The 22,438-nt window shown below is 26.1% G+C and overlaps 1 protein-coding gene across 2 annotated transcripts in view; it reads right to left on the bottom strand.

The window, feature by feature from the left end:
• LOC100208843 (centrosomal protein 43) overlaps positions 1-22,438 on the bottom strand; it is a 61,683-nt gene that overhangs the window by 26,871 nt on the left and 12,374 nt on the right. For both annotated transcript variants that reach the window (XM_065792965.1, XM_065792964.1), the window contains exons 2-3: positions 22,316-22,372; positions 12,866-12,917 (exon numbers count right to left, since the gene is read on the bottom strand). In XM_065792965.1, coding sequence (XP_065649037.1) covers positions 12,866-12,917; positions 22,316-22,372 — 109 coding nt within the window. The remainder of the gene's footprint in view (positions 1-12,865; positions 12,918-22,315; positions 22,373-22,438) is intronic.

Raw genomic sequence — 22,438 nt, 5'->3', positions numbered from 1 at the left:
GAGGCTTTTTATCTTAGAAAAGCTTTTTGGAAAAAAAAAATTATTTTACTATATTCTTTAAATGATTGAAAAAAAAAATTTTATTCATTTTATTTCTTGTTTTCACTTGCTTTCACAAATTAAATTCTTTAATCATCTAATTTGAAGTGTTTACTTTGAGTTCTAGTGTATTAGTATTTTGCATAATAAAATACAAACATTAAAACAGCCTCAAAAATAATTGCAAAAATGTTTATTTTTACATCACAAAATCACTCCTAAATGCTTGTAATAAATTAAAGAAACTTTGTCATGGGTTGAATAAAGCAACTGTCAGGTGGAAATTTGCAATCCTAAAACTACTTAATTAAAAGAAACCACGATCGCTAATTTTTCAAAATATAGCTCAATAAGTTAAATGTTTTTTTTTAACTTTATCATCAAAAATATTTAGTTTTAAAATTAATTATTGCTTGTTTCACTGACTACTACTATTTAATTCCTATGTAATTGACACCTAATGTTAAAATCTTAATTTTGTCATCTGAACTTTTTATGAGGTCAAAACATTTTCAAAATGATAAAAAATGATTTTTTGCTTTTCTAAAAATTTTTACTATTAAACCTGTCTTTATAAAAACAAAAAAAAATTAGCTATTAGGTGAAAATCGGGTAGCCTCAGACACTTTGGGAAAAAATAGATTGTTAACATGAACTAACAGAAAAAAAAGTGTTAAAAGACTTTTTTAAAAGTATAAATATTTATCTATTGAATTAGAAACAAAAAAATAATTATTGTGTACCTTAACAATACACAAAACGTAAAAGAAAAAATTTTAGAAAAAAGGCATGCTTCAAGATTGGAGGGTAGCCCCGGACACAGTTTAACCATAATTTTACCTCTTTTTTACCCGTGTAACACAAATATATTATATAATTAGTTAGCATTGGACTGTTCTCAACACACTATAAAAAAAATCACCTTTAAAAATTGCCTCTGATATGTCAGGAGTGGGAATGAAAATGTCATCATTCAGAAATATAAACATTAGCTTTTTACTAATGAAAATAAAAACATATTAAAAACACTTTTTTTAAATCTTAGGTCTTTTATTGGAATTTATTTATTATTTATATTAAAAAATTTCTAATTTTTAATATGTAAATGCATTAAGATGTCGAGAACCACCCTTCAAACATGTGTCCGATACAACCCGATCATACCTCATTCACAAATACTAATTTTAATATTAGTGAATTAAAGTATTAAATGAATTTTTTTTTTTTTAAATATTGTAAATAAAAATCTCTAATCAATAAAAGGTTATTAATTTACATAAAAATTTGGTATACAATTATGTCAACCAAATACGATGATACATCGCTCTTCTGGTGATGGGAAACAATAACTTGCACTCCCAGCGAACCGCTTTGGCGTATTATGATGGATATTTTACATATGCCATATTTTCACTGGTATAATGTTTTTATAGTATTTAAAATCACATAGCTCCTTAAGTTTGAGCTGTACATCAAGTGTCCAGAGTTACCTGCTGTCCAGGTGCTACCCGACTTTCCACTACTAATTATTAAAAGAAAATTATTTGAATAGATAAAGATATAGTTCCCCTAACAAAAGAAATTGCTGTTAGACTAGTTAAAGTTTTTTTTTTTTTAAATCAAAATTCCAAGTTGTCACATAAAAAGTTATTTAAAAAGGTGATTTCAAAGCATGAAAATTATTTTAAATGACAAAAGAAAGAAAAAAAGAATTTAGTTTGTGCTTTCAAATATTTTGTATAAATTCAAATATTTTAATTTTAATTATCTAGTATAACCTTTCTTGTTTTAATTAAAATAGTAATGTGCGTGTTTTTCTTCAAATAAAACTTGGCCTAATATAACTATAATATCAATTAAGTATTTATAATACCTGGATTATCTATTGTTCCATTAAATTTTTTTATGTTTTCCTTAACATTTAGCCTTCATTTGAAATCAATCATTATTACCTTTTTAAGCAATAATGCCAATGCTGATAAAAACTCTTTTTATAATGCTATATAATGCAAATTAGTTTACTCTAAGTAAGATGACGTTATAAAACGTAGCATTTATAGGCTTTATATTTCTTATATTTATAGGCCTTCAAATCAAGCATATATGAGAAAATTTTGCATAAATGGGCTTTTTGGAGCCATCACATCATTGCAAATATACAAAATGTACAAAACTTAAATGAGCTCATACTTTCTCAAGACTCAACAGCTTCTCCCAACAAGCTTTTGTACTGAAAGTTGTGAGTATGTTTAGAACATCATCAGTAAAGAATAAACTCTAGAAACAAGTAAATATGTATCTATAGCTACTATTAAATTTATAAAATATGTTTATAAAATTCAAGAAAAATTTGGTGAAAAAAACATTTGTCTGAAATATGTCTTTAGTAGGTGGTAAGACCCTTTCTGTTGCTCACTGTTCATGAAATGTGAATAAACCTATGATTATCTGCAGATATATTATTTAGTTTAAAAAAGAAAATGGATATACCCAGATTTATGTTGTGGAGATAACAGTATTATAATTACACTATATTTAAGTTGCATTTATTCATATTATTTATACTTAGGTTTCGGCAAGTTACTTACCGGCAACGCCACAGATCAGTAAGTTACAGGTAATCTACCGGATATAAAAATATAACAATTTTACATAAAAGTTAAAGTTTAATCTTAAGTCTTTTAGAGCTAAATAAGTTTTATAAAAAAAACAAAAGTGTTAAAGTCTTGTTTATGTGTTTAAATAAGTTTTATATAACAACAAAAGTGTTGAAGTGTTGGTTAAGTGTTTAAATAAATAACATCACGTTGCTATTGAATTTATACTAATTCACTGAGTTCAAAAGACACGTTTTACTGTTATTTAACATTGATTTAGATGAAAGCTAAAATATGTATCAAAAAAAAAGCAGGAATATTTTCACTAAAAGAGGAAAATCTATTCTCTGTAGCATTGAAGTTTATTGGTCATCTGATAAATTACGCAGCCATAAAAGAGGTAACTGTTCTGGTATATCTGATGAAAAAAACAGGTTTTTTTTGATAAACCTGCAAATAATAAAGTTGATATAAGTAAACAACATAGTGGTGCTAAGTCAACAAAGTGAAAGATCTGATATTCCAAAAGAATTTAACAAAAATGCTACCATAATAAACTGGATGGACACTTACGAATCTGACCGATTACAATATAATGAATTATTGTCAAATTTTGTTTTTCAAACTGAAATTCCATTTAATGTTATAAACTCTTCAGCTTTTAAAAACTTTATAAGTGCTTTGAGACAAGCTTATTCAAACGATCAGTAAAAATTACAAGAACTAATATTCTGAGGAATGAAAAGTATGAAAATCAGTATGAAAATCAGTATGAAAAGTATTACAATATTGGCTTAAAAATGATAAACGAAAGTCCTTATTTTTCGATTTCAAGTGATGGTTGGTCAAATATACGAAATGATCACCTTTTAAACTATGTTATCATAATTCCTGGAAAACAGCCTTTTTTTTTTTTTAAGTCTAAACACTAGTGGTGTTTCTCAAACAGGAAAACCTATTACTGAAGGTATTTTAAAGTTTGTAGAAGAATTAGGAAGTGATAAATTTGTTTCAATTATAACTGATAACACAAGTTCAATGAGAAGTGCATGGAATATTAACGAATGTAAGTATCCTAAAATTTTTACTAATAAATGTGCTGCTCACGTTATTAATCTACTCATAAAATATATAATTTCTTTGGATTATTTTAAAGAAACATGACATCTGCTTTACAAACTGTCTTATTTATAAAAAGAATATTGCTTCATATAAGTTTGATGAATTAAAAAATTAGTATAGAATTCAAAATACTTTAGTGATTCCTGTTGACACTCGTTGGTATACTCATTATGATTGTTTATCAAAATTAATGAATGCTAAATTTATTATTGAACTCTCAATTGAGGATCACATAACGTCAAAATATTTAAGAATCAGAGAAAAAACATTATAAAAATTGTTTCTGATTGTGAGTTTTGGAAAAAAGACAAAAGCTTATCAACTATACTGAAATTTCCAAGTAATATAATTGGAAAAAAGTGATAACTATGATTTAGCAAACATTTACAACAATTTTAAAAGACTCCTCTGTTATTTTGAAAAACATGATTTAGATTCAGGAATAATGTTTAGGTTAATATAAGAAAGGGGGGCCTTTATCCATACAGAATCTATGGGATTTGCTTTTGTTTTATCACCAATATATGCTAGTGATGACATGATTGGTTCATATAAATTAGACACTTAGAAACAATTAAAAAAATATTTTATAATATTTTATGATTCAAAAGGAGAAATTAGTTTTGCTATTTTTGAGTTTAATGAATATTTAACACAATTTGTTTTTATGTCAGACAGTACCAAAGAATAAATTTTTAAAATGTCAAATGTTTAATACTGCAATTGTTGGAAATAGCAAATTTCTAAATTTATCTAAAATTGAAATCAGGTTATTCACAGTTCCGACATCTTCTGCTTCTAGTGAAAGAGTTTGGAGTACATATTATTTCATTCATGGAAAGAGAAGACTAGTAAATGAAAATATGGAAAAATTAGCTTTTCTTTACATCAATTCATCTTTATTAGACAAGGAAGATCAACAAAATTACTTTTGCAATAAAAGCTATATTGAAGAAGATTGGAGACTTTATTAAGCTCTTTTTATGATTTGACTTAGAGACCACCTTTTTTAGCAGAGAATAAAACTATATATTCTTGAATTTCAAATGTAAAAACCTTGTAAAGTTTAAAATTGACACCAATGAAAATAATGAATTTTATATTTTTAATTAATTTTTCACGCGACTTTGATTCCAGAATTATCTTTTAAGTTTTAAATTTATTTTGACTAAGGAAAGTGATAAAATAAAAATAAAATTTATTTTCTTTTAAATAATTGTCCGCAAACAACTTAAATGAAATCTGCGAGAGTGTTATTGATAATGTATAAATTCTTCTCACATTCTATCAATAGTAGTTGTCAATTTTTTTAACTTACCTTTTTAAATTAAAAGTTACCCAATGTTACCATAAGTTACGCTCAAATTACCTTGAGTTATGCTCAAGTTACCGCAGTTATTGCTAACTAAAAGTAACTGTTTCGGAAGTAACCGAAATCGTCAAACTCTATTTATACTTTTAAAAATTAGAAATGCAAACAAACACTGAAAACTGCAAGATTATAGATACAAGAGATGTTGTTGTTCCTGAGACAATTGCTTATTAATCACTTTGACAGTTAAGTATCTGATAAGTATCAGAGATTAATTGAAAATGTAAATATTGGTAACCATTACTGAAAAACATTTGTAGAAATGAATACTTTAAATCTAGTTATGATCGAAACATTTAAAATAAATTAACATTTAAAAAAAAAGCAACAGAATTCATAATAAAACTTAAAAGCTTTACACACAAAATAAGATTATTTGAAAACAAAATATTGTTTTTGATTGATTTAAAGTAAACTTAAGGTAAACAAATAACAATTAATAAGTAAAGTTAAACGTTAAGTTAGCCAAATTTTTGTCATTACTGAGAAAGTTTTTTTTATTTTAGATAGGAAATACTTTTTATCTGATTTTTGTTTAATAAATAAGCCTTTTTTTTTTCTTAAGTTATTAAAAAGAAGAAGAATTTCAATATTATGTAATAGACCTATTACATAATATTGAAATTTGAAAATAAAGACAACACACCATAAAATAAAGACAACAGCCATAAATTAGATAACTTGGAGAGTTACTGGTAAAAAGAAGGCAAGGCATAAAACAGTAAACCTAAAAATGAATTTATATGTATAATATATGCAAACAGGTATAAAAATTTGCAACAATAATTAACTAAAAAAAAAATTAAGTTTTATTTGATTTAAAATTCACCTCCGAGTAAATGAGGCACTAACAAAATACCACAGCAAAATTTTTGGTTTAGAGGAAAATTTTTAACTGTTAATTTATATAGAGTTTTGAACTATATAAATTTGTTAAGAAGCGTTGCACTGTACATATTTTACGTACAAAATCTAAAAATTAAACAAATTACATTACACCAAACTGTTATTTCTTGAAATACTTAAACTGTCATTTAATATTGTTTATATGACATTTATTTAGAAAACAATAAGTTGCAACTATTGTAAACAACATTAAGTTGTAAATAATGTAAAAAAACATTTTAAATTTTGAATTTTTTGATTAAAAAAAAGGCAAAAGTTTAAAAAACTTTTTATTTAAATGATAATTCCTTAACTGAGCTGAAATAAAAAAAAAGTGACTTTCACTTTCATTATGTTTAATTTTATTTGACATAATATGAGTACTTTTTATATTAATTTCACATTCAACAATTTTTAGTTATTAAAGTATAGTTTCAAATCTGATTTTTTTTTCTTACTATTAAACAAAAATTTTTTATGATTCGAAAAATGTTTCTAAAATCAACCAAGAGCACACGGCAGTTTCAAAAAATTATACTTTCCATATTATAACAGAAAAAATTATACTTTCCATATTATAACAGAAAAAAGTTTTTTGTTGTAATTATCAAAATATAATTTGATTTTAATTTTTACTTCCCTTTGCACTATACATCAAATTCAATGCATATAAAGATGGTTCCATCTTTATATGCTATTGTTTACCTTGTTTTTATATTGTTTTAGTGAAACTTTTGTATTAAAAACTTTGTGCAGACCTGACGCCAATTTTTTGAGGACAGCAATAAACTGCTGTTTTTAAAAATAGTATGAAAACAGTAATTTATTGTTGACCTTGTTAAATTTTGAGGACAAAAATGTGACCTCTAGTTTGCTCAGCACATCACAACTTTAGAAAACCTCTGCTATTTTTAGTTCATTTGGAGAAAAAGGTCAAGTTAAAAATTTTAAATGTCAGACATTCCTTTATCAGTTATTAGTGCAGAAGAAATGATTATTATAAAGCTCATATTGAAATTATATATTAAAACATGAAGATACTTGCAGGTGATAAAGCATTAAGCGTAGTGCTATTTACATTGAGCTAAAAATTTTTTGTTTTATTTAAATAACTGATATCTAATTAAGTAATTAGCCTTTATTCAAACGATATGGTCATGAAGTAAATAGTTCAAACAATATGGTCATGAAGTAATTAGTTCAAATGATTTGGTAATGAAGTAATTTTTGTTTTAAACTAACTCAAATACATTTATCAAAACTATTCACAACTGTTTTCTAACACAACATGTGTGTTACATTAGGCCAAAATCAATTTAATTGAATCTATTGCAAATTTACTGCCAATTTATATAAAATACTTATACACAAACAGTAACTATAACAAAACTAACGAAGACCTTGCAAGTATTAAACTCTGCTCAACATTCAAGGCCAATGATGGGACATCTTTTACAATAAACTTAAAACTAGTATCAACAATAATATACAAAAACTTCAAAAACATAAAACGCTCAAAATGGATAAACTCTCAAATAATGAATGAACTTATAAATAAATAAGCAAAATATCATAAATATATAATGAACAGAGATGATGAAACATATAATTGCTGAATATTGTGAAAAATAACATTAATTCATGAAGCAATGGTGATACAAGTTCATTGTCCTCGTAAAGAGAATCTTTAAAAAAGTATGGAGAAGAAAAATGCTGAGTTATAATAAGTTAGTATTTGAAATAATGAAAAAACTAATGAAATAAAATACTTTATATTCTATAAAATGTATAAATACTCAATGTAAAATATATAAAATACTCATTAATCAACTTAAGAGCTTTCGTGTGTGTGTAAATGTAAAATTATTTTTTATGATAGATTTTAGAAGATTGCAGATTGAGAAAAGTTAAGATTTAATACATTTGGTCGATCACATAGGCCACCCATGAAAAAATTTGATGAAATTCTATGCGAATATCCAAAGATAAAGACTTTGAGTGGCAAAAACTACAAAAATTAGTGATTTTGAAATGCAAAGGCTGGTTTTAAAACACAAATGCTGGTTTTGAAACACAAATGTTGGTTTTGAAACACAAATGCTGGTTTTGAAACACAAATGCTAGTTTTGAAACACAAATGCTGGTTTTGAAACACAAATGCTAGTTTTGAAACACAAATGCTGGTTTTGAAACACAAATGTTGGTTTTGAAACACAAATGCTGGTTTTGAAACACAAATGCTAGTTTTGAAACACAAACGCTGGTTTTGAAACACAAATGCTGGTTTTGAAACACAAATGCTAGTTTTGAAACACAAATGCTGGTTTTGAAACACAAATGCTGGTTTTGAAACACAAATGTTGGTTTTGAAACACAAATGCTGGTTTCGAAACACAAATGTTGGTTTTGAAATACAAATCTGGTTTTGAAATGATGTTGCCATATGAGAGTAAAAAAAACTGAGTCTTAGTTATGACTGAGAGTTTGATTTACATCCGGTACAAAATCTGTGGAAAGTGATTTTTAATCATAAAATGAATGAGTTTTTAAATCTATGATTAATAGTTTCTTTAATTATATGCATATCAAGATCAAACTCAGAATTAGAGAGAACATTTAGCACTGTAACAAATATTTTAGCAGATAAACAAGGAGCAACTATATACTATTTGATTGCTTAGTTTCTCACTGATTATCTTGTAGTTATTTTCAAAAACAAGAGTTTTGATTTTCTTGAAAAAGTTTGATCAAAAGAAGACTACGATGGTATTATTTTAAAAATACATGAAAAACGCAGAAAATTTCCAGTGACTCAAAGAAGGTTAAAATGTCAAAAATTCAAAAACAAATAACAATACAAACATGTATTATTACCTAAGTCCTTGACACTGAAGATGATATGTTTGTAGAAAGTCTTATTTTTATTTATTTTGTATTCATAACAATTAATGAAATGAAAAACTTATTGTTATAAAATCATGATGTTATATAAATATTTAAATTTATTACTGTTTTATAAATATTTAAATTTATTACTAATTTAACATAGTAAAAACTCTTATAAGTTGTTTATATCACAAAAAGTTTTTATGACACAATTTATATTTATTAAGTTCATGATTATCTTATTATTTATTAATAAAATCTATAAACATGCTATAAAATAAGTTTATTGCTATAAAATAAGTTTATTGCTATAAAATAAGTTTATAAAATAATTGGCTCGGTCAATAAACTAATTTTAATAGCTAAAAGTTAAGAAACTCATTTTTTAACAACTTCCCCCCTCAATCCCCCTCATATCCCCCCTCAAGTTAAAAAAGCAAAAGATAGCTATGTTATACATAAAGCTTTAATAAATAAAATATTAAAGAGATTTAGTAATTAAAAGTTAAGAAATTCACTTATTAACAACTCTCCCCTAGTAAAATCTCTACCCTTAAGTAAAAAAAAAATGCAAACCAAAGATAGTACATATATGCGATATGAATATATATGTGCTATATATGCATATATAGTTATTTTAACAAATAAATATTAAAGAAATAAAGCTTTTTAAATACTAAAATTAATTTTCGTTTGTAATTTGGGTTATAATTATATTGTTTGAATGATTTTTAAAGTGGTTTAAAAGTAAATTTATTTGCAATGTAATTTAAAATTCGGGTGCAATATAATGATGTCACATATATTCAGTGTCTATTCAGTATTGGCTACTTATTTACTATTTGGTATTCAGCCAAATATTGCAAACTATTCGGCCAAATACCAAATACCAGGTTGCAACAAAAAAAAAAGGATTAAATAAAACTATTTTTTTTATTTTAACAAACGATTGCAGTCTTTCACAGGAAGACGTGCGACTGCACGTCTTTATATGACCAGGCAAATTACATTTTGTTATGGCGATTCGACCGCGGCTATTTCAAAAAACATTTTAAAAATGCGCTAAATGAAAAATATTCTAAAAAAGTGAAAATTTATTACATCAAAACTTTTTAACAAATGTCTTTATATTAGCAAAATGCTTTTAAATAAAGTAACAATTTGATGATAATGGTTGTTTTTTTAAATATAATTGAAAGTTCTATATATCTTTTTAATTTATAATATATAAATTGTTCAAGTGTGCATTTCTATAATAAACGTTATTAAAAAATGAAAAATTATTTTGCTTTTATAAACTATGACATTCTACGACAACGAAAGTCTCTTTAGCGAATTTTAATATAAGAATAATTAAAGTTTATACATTTAAAAAGATAAACAAAATTTTGTTGAAAAAAGGCAAATGTTTTAAAAAGCCGTTACAATTAAATAAGTGTGACCTTAAATATTTTTATATTATCAAAATGTTTTTCAATGAAGTAACGAAATACTAATGAATTTTTAAAATAAGTATTAATAAACTGATGTTTTTTTTGTTTATACAATAATGTATTTTTTATAAGAAATTTTTATCGTTTGAAACATATTAAATAGAAAAAAACAAAGTATAAATGTTAAAACAAAGATTGAAATGGTTTTTTAATGCCTAAATTAAATAGACTAAGTATTTTAGTTTAATGAGTTTTGTTTTAGTTGGATTATATATAAATATATTTTGTGTTTTTGCTTTAGTTAAGTATTTTTTTTTCTTTCTCTTTTGTTAAGATTTATTTTTATTTTTCGAAGTTTTTTTTTTAGGTAAGTTGAGGTAAATTTTTGTAGCACATTTTTAAATTTTGAAAATATGTCAAAAGCCGTGGTCAAATCATCAAAACATATTATTCTTTGCGTGGTCATATACAGACATGCAATCGCACATCTTCCTGTGAAAGACTGAATTAACATATTTGATACTTAAACTCTTTAGGTGGTATGTTATGATAAAAATGTTTAATAATAGCAAATAAATGCGCTTTTTCTCATTAATTATTCATACTGTCAAAAATAGCTATTCACTATCTACACTCTCACCGACAAATAATAGGAAAACTTTAGAGAATTCTGTTAGGATAATGTTTTGCATTCGCTGACCGCCACTTGTAAAAGGTTGCTGTCCAATTTAAGTAAACAGTTTCATGTTAAAACTAAGTTTGATAGTAATTGGACTTTTTTTTCCCACATCTTCCATATGTGTACATTTTTTTTTGGAAAATGATTTGATTGTTTCCTTGTATATTTATTTTTCTTACGAAGTGGAGATAAATCATTACCAGTGCTACTAGACACCGGTTATTGCTCATCCCTGTCAAGCAGCTTTTCACTGAGAGGGATTTACCTTTGCTGACTTAATCTTTCATTGAGAAAGATTGTGATATGCATCACACATCACAGTCTTTCTTATAGCATTAAATTTTTTTATGCTTGTTTTGTTTTAACTAATCCCTTGAAATTAGTTTTGCAATGGGCTTTAAAAAAATGGTAGCTGTATAATTGACATTCTCATCAAACTTAAACCATGCTCTAGATTCAGGTTGTAGTGAAAATATTATTTTTAATTAGTTTGGAGCTCATTGTGCTATATCTATCTATAGTAACCTCTGAAATTACCTCAGAAATGAAAATATACCTAAGCTGGTCATTTTTGTAATCTTTTTGAATGGTTAAAAAGTATGATATTTTTATACATAACTATAGTTAAAACAATTTGATGCAATGGTCAACAAATAATGCACACTGTGACATTATTTGCTTCATTATTGTGCCTAGTCACAAATAAAACTAAAACACAGCGTAGTTAAGATATGCACTTTAATAAAACAGGCTGTCATTTTCAAAATAATTAAGTATTGCCAAATATTCAGCAGCCGAATATTTGGTATTTGGCAAAATCACTATTTGTGACATCCCTAATAAATATCAAAGCTGAGTAAAGTTACATTTATATGTGTCATGGTCTTTTTGCTATGCCGCATAACCTTGTGACAAGGCCTAATAATATAACAATAAAAATATTATTAAAAAAAGATAATAGAATAATAACAAAATAATATTTTACATTATTATTTAATTTTTCAGGAACAAAAACTTTTCCAAAAATATAAATATATTTTAGCCTCAACATATTGAAAAAATAGAAAATTTTAATTGATTGGCAATAGGAGATAATAATAAAGCTAATTTGCAATATAAAAGCTCACAAAGCAAAATTACAAATTAACTATGATAAAGTAATATAACTCTTATTGTTGTTATCAACTAGGTTGAGCAGATGTTCAAATGGTGTGAAACCTTTTATTTGAGTAGAAAAACTCATAACTGATTATGCAATGCATAACAAACTCAAACCTTGGAAATCGAGTTCATTAGTATTACTAGTTATTATAAATTCCTCATAATCTTTGTAGCACTTCTTGTTATTTTATTTATGTTTTCATGTTTGTGTACCAACCTTAACTTCAATAATGAAATGAAGTTTTTTTATTCAGTTACTAAAGTTTTAAAGAAACCTAAAGATTATTTCTAAGGTATCTTGGTTTTATTTATCAGGACTGTTTTTGCTAAACATATCAGATTAATATGTTTATAAAAAACAGTATGATATAATTATAGATGGCTGATGATATAAATACAGCTTAAAATACTAACTTGACAACTGATAATTTGAAAATATACCAGGTGAAGGTAAATAATGATAGAGATGTAAAGTACAATAACTTAAACTTGGTGATATGAAAGTAGGAAGAAAATTTATCATCTTTTAAGTATAAAAAATGGTGAAGTTTTGGGTCAAATATTAACCCAACTTCCTAGTCAGACAAAATCGAACCAGAGGGTTAGTAAGTTAGTATATATTTATAAAAAGTAAAAGTTTAACCATACAAACAATTTTTTTTCAGGAAAACAACAAAAAATATTTAGATACCTTCATTTGTTTCTAAAAAAGCTTTTAATTCTTTGTTTGATACAGTTTTCTTCTAAATGTAACGGATTGAAATTGAAATAAAACTTAAAAAAAAAATTTAATAAATTAAAACAATCAATTATTAATTTAAACTATCTATTATTAGTATAAACTCAATGTATTAGTAGACAGATTGCAAGTGCACTATCACTTTTGGAATAAAAGGATTTTTATCCATACCTAGGATACCTAGATAATTTTAAATTTAAACCATGATGATTGGAATTTCAAACTATATTTTTCTTGCAACCTTTTTGAACCTTTTGTGACTAGGTATTTGCTATTCGGTTAGTAAATAATTCACCACCATAAATTTTCCATTAGGATTAAGTCGAGTAATCATAAGCCTTAAACAAATCATAACTAAGCCTTAAACAAATCATAACTAGATAAGTGCCTTTTTGAAAATATATAAGATACCAATACTGTTTCAATCATTCTTCATAGATTTTATGACAACCAATATCTGTCTTCATATGCCAACAAGACCACCCCTTTTTGAAAACAATTTTTTATGTGTTGCATCAATTGGTTCTCCATATTTTTGCCACAAACAAATTTTTGTTAACAACTTCAAAATTGGACTCATTACTAAAGATAATCGTTTTCCATTATTCTACTGAAAAATTTAATTGCTCTTTGCTCCATTTTTTGTCTTCGGTAATGAGTAATGTCAATATAGTTCTCTTACAGCACGAAACAAACTTGTTTCTTTTTTACATAATAAGTTACTTATTGTCAATGCATAGTTTTGCCTACAACTAAACTATTGATTTTTGCACACAAAACTAATACTAATGCTTTTTGGTTATGTCTGATGTGAAAGGATGTTTTCATTGCATGTTGACTTTTTTATTTGGACATTCAATAAAAAGTGTATTATTGACACTATTTGTTAATAATTTTCTGCTGCTGAACAAACACGGAATTCAATAATACAGCTGATGCACACATAGTGCATCAGTTAATAATTCAACTGATGATCTTTTACTATGTGTGCATCAGTTAATAATTCAACTGATGCACACATAGTAAAAGATCATATTTTCTTTTAACAAAGAAAATATGATCTTTTACTATGTGTGCATCAGTTGAAAATTGGTGAATGTTGAAACAATTAATTTCTCCACCAAACAAACTATTTTTATGTCATCTTTCTTATTTCATCTTTCTTATTTCATCTTTGTTTTATTTTAAGTTTCTTTTGAATAAAATAAAGTTTTTCTAAAAAAGCATTAATAGCAACATTTCTTGTTAAAAAAGTTCAAAAAGATGTCATAAGTTTTTTTTTTTTAATTTTTCCTACAAACTAAAATTAATCTTCTATTTTAAATGGAAAAAGTCGATAAAAAAATATTGAAAAACTATATTAAAAACATCAATGGTAGTTACTGAAAGCATATAAATTTCTAAAAACCACAATTTTAGAAAGATTGAAAAATTCAGACAGACAAGTAAAAATCATAAAAAATTAACTGTTTTAAAACTGGATAAAGAGCAAAAAAATAAAAAATAAAAAAAGAGCAAAAAGTTAAATTATTCGTATAACATGATCACACACAATGATTTAAAATTCCAATAATCAAATTTTACAACTTTAGATGGTATCAATTATAAAAATAAAATAACGTACAAAAATAAAGTAAAACATGAACAAAATAATTTAATACGAATATCATATTTTATATCTCCTTAATTATGGAAAAAATTTATTCTTTTGCAAAGACTATATAATTAAGCTTAATTTTGATACTTTTGAGACCATTTTATTCAATAACAAGATATTGAGAAATAATTAAAAGCGCTAACCTTTGTTTTTGGACAAATAAAAGTAACAATAAATGGTAAGTTGTTATAGTTAATTATGACTAATTATGAAAATAAAATTTATTTAAAAATATATTTTTATGCAAGTTTAAAAGTTGAAGTTAATTCATTATTAATTTACGAAATTATTATAAATTTTATTTATATTGAAATTATTATAAATTTTATAAATTTATAAACCATAAAAAAAAAATGTTTTATGATTTTTTAATAATATGCTAAACGATCTATTAATCAGCTATAACTGTTAACTGAAAATAAAATGAGTAACTCGACAACTATACAGACCTTCTCAGCTTTAGGGGGATAAATATTTAAAAAATTGAGAAAGCATGATGATCTTGATGGAAATTATAGAAAGACAAATAACTTGAGAGAAAAAAAAGAAAAAAAACAAAAAAAAAGTAATTTACAGGCAATCCAAGTTCTTCAAAGTAGTTATAGTGTGTTTTCCACCTCAGCAAGATAATATAAATAGACAAAGTACAAATTTTGAAATCGGCTAAATAAACCATTTTTAATGTTTGTTTTTTTCAATTTCTTTGTCAAAAATAAAACTTGAAAAAAAGTGTTATATCAAAATGTTAGAAATTATTAATTCTGAAATGTTTTTTTCAGACATAATCGGGAAGACATACAAAAGCAGAAAAGTAGCTTCTCAGTTCCGATTTATACTTGATAGAGATAATGGGAACACAAATTTCCAAAACTGTCATAAAGTATTGCAAAGAAATTAAAAATGTAATATCAAAAATCTTGATCTATTTAAAAATCAACCTAGGTATTAATGCACAGTACTTAATAGATGATAAGGATGCTGTTGTCAATCTTTGCACCATTGATACAAAAGAAAACAAACAATAGACCACACTAAAAAGATTTTTGAAAATGATTACAAAAGTTTGGAATTGAAATGCTAACATTTTAGACATTAATGTGGACACTTCAGTTTTTTTGGCTTTTAAAATATTTTGATTTGAAAAGATATTCAGCTAAGGGATTGTCCATAAATTATGTAACGCAAACTTTCACAATAAACAAAACAAAAAAGATCAAAAGTTTTCACTTGCAGAGTCTTAACTTAAATAAAATTAAAAAAACTCATTAAGTTTAATGAAAATCGCTATGTAAACAAGCTTAATATCTTCTACTTTTGTTTTTAAAATATATTTTGCATTGCGTAATTTATGGACGATCCCTAAGGTGGTGAATTATCTTCTCAATGCCACAATTTACCAATTCACTGTAAACTTTAGCTCAAAGATTTAGTGTTGCAGGAAGTTTAAAATGTCTATTGTGTTCATTAGTATTTTTAGTTTTGGGTATCCTTTGTATGGCTGCAGTTCTAACTTCTTTTCTTTCATCATTTACCATTCCCAATAATATATTCTCAGTACTGGCAAAATATGAGTTTTTTTTTAAACTTGCTCCATTACCTCCTTGCAATTTACATCAATAACTGCATTTCTTATTAATTGAGCCAGATACCATAAACTTTGAGCGCCATCTATTGCCAAATAATATGATTTAATATGGATCCATCCTGGTGGATGGATCCATATTAAATCATATTATTTGTCAATAGATGTATTAAATCATATCATTATATTAAATCTGGTGGATGGATCCATATTAAATAGCATTGCATAATAATTGTAACTAAGTCAAGTTCCTCATTGTCAGCATTACTGTAGAAATATATAAACATAGAAAACGGTTTGCTGTTTTTTAGATACTTTATTTAAAACCTCTCTTGATTGAACAGATAAACAGATACAATAAAAATATTTTTGATCTGAGCTTAATGTACTGAGGATGTTATCAGCAAGTAAATGAAAAGCATCTTTTATTTTTTACTAATATCTCCTTTAAATGATGCCAGGCAACAAGTTTTTCTATCAATCAACTCAAACACATGTTTAAATGGAAGTTCATTTAAATGGAGTTGATAAATGAGCCAGTGGATTGGTTTATCAAGTTTTGTTTCTATTAGTTTTATCACTCCTCCAAACTTACCAGTGTTTACTACAGTTGCATCATGTAAGATTGCATTTAAAGAACCATTACTGCCAGTTTCAAATATTAAATGGAGAATTTCATTAGTAATGCAACCAGATATGCCATTATTAGGTGTTAGATGATCTATATAGCTGCTTGTTAATTATCCAACTATTGTAATATGTTCTTCTTTAACTGTCCCTGAAGTTGTTATTGTATTGCCTTCCATCAAAACCAATACATTGTAATTTCAAATTTTCACATTTTCTCTCCATTACATTTTTTTGTCCGACACGAAATCATTCTCTTGTTCTCGTTCATTTGATTCATTTAGTATTCCCATGTCTTATAGAGCAGCATTAACAATAGGAGAAGTTGCTCTGCAACTGAAACAATAAAGATCTGCCATGATAGCCAGTTCATTGAAAAAAATCCTATTTTGATTTAACATTTGTTTAAGAATTTATCAAATTCATAAAGTTTATCATTTTTATCATTAGATTTATAAAGTTTATCATTTTCATCATTAGATTCATTTAATTTTCTTCCTCATATTCATACAAATTATCATCAGTAATGCAATCCATCTCTTTCTCAAGATTTTCATGTGTATTTAACTACTGTTGCCTTGTTATAAATTTTTTTCTTCATGTTTTAGTTTTTTTTAAAGTAGATGTAAGTTTGATAAGTGGTCCAAGTTGATTTTTGTGTTGCTTTTGCCTAACAAGTCCATCCCATTCTTTCATTAGCACTTTATATACTTTTGAGAAAAGACCTTCTGCTTTGATTGTTGGAAAATCTTTATTTCTGTGTACATAAAAGGAATCTTTTATATCTCTTTTTGTAGGTATCATTGCTGTTGAAAATTTAGAACCTTGTCTAAATGTAAAGCTGTTAAAATTACTGTGAGTATGAAATGCTGCCATATATAATGCTTTTGTTACTTTTTATTAATTATATACTATTTTTAATTACAAAGAAATAAAATATATACATTTATACTAAAAAATATATAACAAATATAGACGCTAAAAAGAATTAAATAAAATATTATTAAAATTTAATGCAACTTGTACAAATTGTTATAAATTAACATAAACTTTATTATAGCAAGGTTCAGCTGCTTTATTTTTCTTTTATTCCTTTATTTATTATTCCTTTGTTGTCAGATTATTTTAGCAAGATAAAATCAAAGCAAGATATAATATAGAATGTAAAACCCTATATTAAAGTTATCAAAGGAAAAATTGTAACTAAAACTTAGAAAAAATATAACGAAAAACTTAAAAATTAGTATTACATAAATTAAATAAAATTAAGAGATTTAAATTAAAAATTTTTAATTTTTTGCGAAAATTGTGGTGTATGGTGCAACCCATAGGGATGTATGTAAAATTTTTGTATATAGTTTATACAATTTATTATACCAATTCATATCCATGACATTGTGCTGCTTATCAAAATTTAAAAAATTGTATATGTAAATTAATGAAAAAATACATATAAAATAAAAATGTTTCATAAAAAAATGTCAAGTAAATAAATATTTAAACAATAATAAACTCCATTACTTGCTGCATGATTTTAATAAAACTATTAAATACTTAATTTTAATAACTTAAAACATGTAGCAAAAACTAACCAAAGTTTAAGTTACTTAACAAAAATATTTTGTTCTATCGTTCCTTTAACAATTTGTGTTTCTAAAAACAAATAACCTTTGAATATTTAAATTGTCCTTCAAAAAGTCAAACTAATACTCTAAGAGTCCATGGCCACAAGTCCTACAATATTTTATAAAAGTTGAAAAATTATCAGAGCATTATTCTTTTTTTTCCAGCATCTTTACTTCCAAAAAGGCTGAAAGCGACTACTTTTAGAGTTAGAAGTGACTGAAAGAGAAAAGATGAAATTTATAGAGCAAGATAACGATTACCAGACAACTTAAAAGATTGTAAATTATATGAATCAGGAAAACAAGATGAAGGAATTCGAAAGGACTGATGTGCGAGGAAAAAAAACTAGATGAATAAGAATTTTTGGAGCACTTGGGAACAGTCACAGTAAAAAGATGGGACTTGATTGAATGACAAGTAACACCAAAATGAATTTTAGTAGATGGTATAAGAGATACTAGCTTTTTAGAGCAGTGCCCATTATAGTACTTATAGAAAAAAGAAAGAGAAGCAACATTAAGATGATGTGAAAATGCTTGCTTGGCTGCAAGAACAGGTCCAACTATGTTTACAACACATTTTTGCACCTTGTCTAAAAGAGAAAGGGCGTCATTGGAAGATCCACCCCAGATATGACAACAGTATTCCATACCAAACCGGATTTGAGATTTATACAGATAAAGAATAGAATCCGGAGTAAGAAAATGTCAAGCTCGATAAAGAGATGCAACCTTAGCAGATGCTAATTTTGCAATGGATTTAATATATGGTCTCCAAGAAAGATTGGAGTAAGAGTTAATCCTAGAAGATGAAGGGTAAATGACTCATTGAGTACATTACCGTTCATAAATATAGGAAGATCTAGATTATTGTGATAACAATAAGCTGAAAAAATTGAGTTTTATCTGAGTTAAAAATCACCAGCCACTGAGAACCCCATGCTGTAGCAGAAAAGAGATCATTTTCAAACTCAAATGCCTTCTCCAAGCAATCAGAGAATGTTGGTTTCTTATCAAGACAAGAATAAATGGTAGTATCATCAGCGAACAATGCCCCCTTAGATGTAAAAATTTTTGGGAGATCATTAATGTAAATTAAAAAGAGTATAGAAGAGTGCTGTCCATCAATAACAACTTTTATACTACAATTGGTATGGAAGGATACAATAATCTTAAAGATGTTACTTGATACGCTAAAAGAAGAGAGTTTATGGAAAAAACCAGCATGTTAAACTTTATCAAAAACTTTAGAAATTTTGAGAGTGATAGCCTTAGCCTCACCACATCTATCTAATGCACAATAAAACCTATCAGTTATTACCATTAACATACCAGCAGTATAACAAGAAGATCGAAATTCATATTGATGATCAGAAAGTTATTAATTCCAAGATGAGAGATTAAGTGTTTGTTAATTAAAGACTCGAAAACCTTGCTCATGATAGTAAGAAAACTATTGGGACAATAGTTAGATGAGTCAGATCATTCTCCAGATTTTGTGAAAATAGGGATGCCACTTTCCAGCAGGGTGGAAAACAATACTCTGATAAGCACTTGTTAAATAGTTAAGAAAGTATAGACAACAGCTCCAGAGAACACTTATGTAAGACTATAACAGGTGTGTTGTCCAGACCACAAGCTGTAGAAGAGTCTTAGCAAGAAATCACTTTAGATACAGAAGCTGGAGTGATACAAATGTCAAGCAATGGATCAACCTGTTTGACGACTATATCAGGTAGAACGCAGCTAGTGGAATCAAGAGATGATATTGATGAGAAATTCTTAGCAATCAACTCAACTTTGTCTTTAAGTGAGGTGACAAAATCTGAACCATACAAGAGAGGTGGAATAACAGATTTACCCTTGTTATAGATACTATTGAAGATACTCAAGAAGTCGAGAGCCTAATTTTTGAGATGAAATTTGAGATTTCATGACCAGAGAATAGGTCTTTGGCATTAGACAAAACCTTTTTACAATGGTTTTTAGCAGTAGTAAACAGACACCTGTTTTCTGGAGAATTGTTTTGCTGATAGATATGAAAATAATGGTTACAATTAGAAATTGCAGCAGCACAATGAGAAGAAACCATGGAGAAGAGTGAGGCTTGACTTGGAATGGTCAAGAGTGAATAAAGGATTCTGTACCTGCCTGAATCCAAGAAGTTACGTTAGAAGCACATTTGTCAGCAGGAAGACGAAAATTTTTTACTAAAGGATCATCATGAAGAAAATCACAAAATGAGCCCCAGTCAGCTTTAAGGTCGTTGTAAGATGTATAATGATAAGAGGATCCTGATGATGAAAAAGAATGAGATAATAGTCTTAGAAAAATAAAACCGTGATCAGAAGCACCTAAGGGTGAATGTGGAGAAACTTCTCAGTGACTAAGATCTGAAACAAGACATAAGTTAAGTAGAGAAGGTAATTGATTCAGATTGTCTGGAAAGTGAGTTGGAAAGTTGATTATTTGTGTTAGAGATTGAGAAAGGCAAAAGTTGTGGGCTTTAACGTCTGCAGTGTCACTGACTCTAGAACCAAGCCATTTAGTGTGATGAGCATTCAAGTCACAAAAACAGTTAACAACAAAACTTAACAATTTAACAACATTCATAACAGTTTCAGTTAATGACATCATTGTGGATTTTTTTTTTTAGATATCGAAGTTTTTTAATTTTACTACAATCATTTGTATAATTTTTCACTAAATTCCAAAAAATATTTGTAATACTAAAAACAATATATTTGGTTCATCAATCGTCAGGATTTATTTTTAAATTAATATATCTTTTATAAAAGATATTTTTTAAAAGATAAAGAAAAAGATTTTAAAAATATATATAAATTTATTCATTTGCTTATTTGATGTTCTTTTAAAAACATCAAATAAGCAAATTAAAGGCAAAAAATAAAAATAAAAATTATTTGTTGATCGTATGAATGTAAACATGATTGAATACATTACTTTTTCCTATTAGACATATTAGTGTAGTGCAGTGGATATTATAATGCTCTAATTATGAGGCACGGTTGTCTAAGTAGGAGGTTCGAATCTGCCATTGGGACACTATTTTAATATAATTTTAAATGTTTTATTCAAAGTTTATTTATTTATTTAAACTAATATTGTTCTTTATTAACAGTTACATTACAAAATATTGTTGTAAATTTTAGTTTACTTAAGTAGTTGCAGTTGAGTGTACATATACCCATGCAAAAAAAAAGTAAAACAAAACCTTATCACTCTGAAAACTCTGAAAAGTTGATAAAATAAACAAAACAAACTTTACAAAATAAATTTGATATAATATATTCATTAAAATGTGAAAGTACGCTAACTTTTGAATATAAAAATCTAAATAAAGATTATACTTACAATTGTTAAAAATAAGTTGCGCTACTGAAATCTCAAAACCAAATATTTTATTTTTAATTGTATCACAAAATTTTTTTTGGATTTAATAAAAAATACAATATGATTTATTATAATTATACAATATGATTATACAAACATGATTTGCTAATTGTGACAAAAAAATTACTACAATAACTTAAAAAAAAAATTCACAATAACGTCATATACTGAAATTATTTTGAATTAAACACGTATGAAATGAATTATACAGTCTGCAGATTGCATCATATATTATAAAGACTCCGAGAACCAAGAAAAAATGAAGGCAAGCTTCGACTAAAACAACAATTTTAGTTTTATTGGTATGCCTTTATTATTTAGTTTTAATCAAAAAAAAAAAATAGCTTAGACATTTTTTTTAAACATTTTCTTTAACATGAACACTACTTGTCTCGACAAATGGAGTTCCCTTTGAAGTTTCATAAACCAATTGTATAAACTGTATATAGATGTAGTTAATAATATCGGATAATTTATTTAAATACAACTTAATTTACCTGCAAGTTAGAATTTTGTTCTTCAAGTGCAATGAACACATTTGCTCGCAATTCAGCCTTTTAAAAAAGTACAAAAATAATACATAACTTGTATATTATTTCAAGTTTTATGCAGAATAACAT

The sequence above is a fragment of the Hydra vulgaris genome, chromosome 03, assembly GCF_038396675.1.
Source record: "Hydra vulgaris chromosome 03, alternate assembly HydraT2T_AEP".
NCBI lineage: Eukaryota > Metazoa > Cnidaria > Hydrozoa > Anthoathecata > Hydridae > Hydra > Hydra vulgaris.
This window is presented reverse-complemented; position numbering and strand designations above follow the sequence as displayed.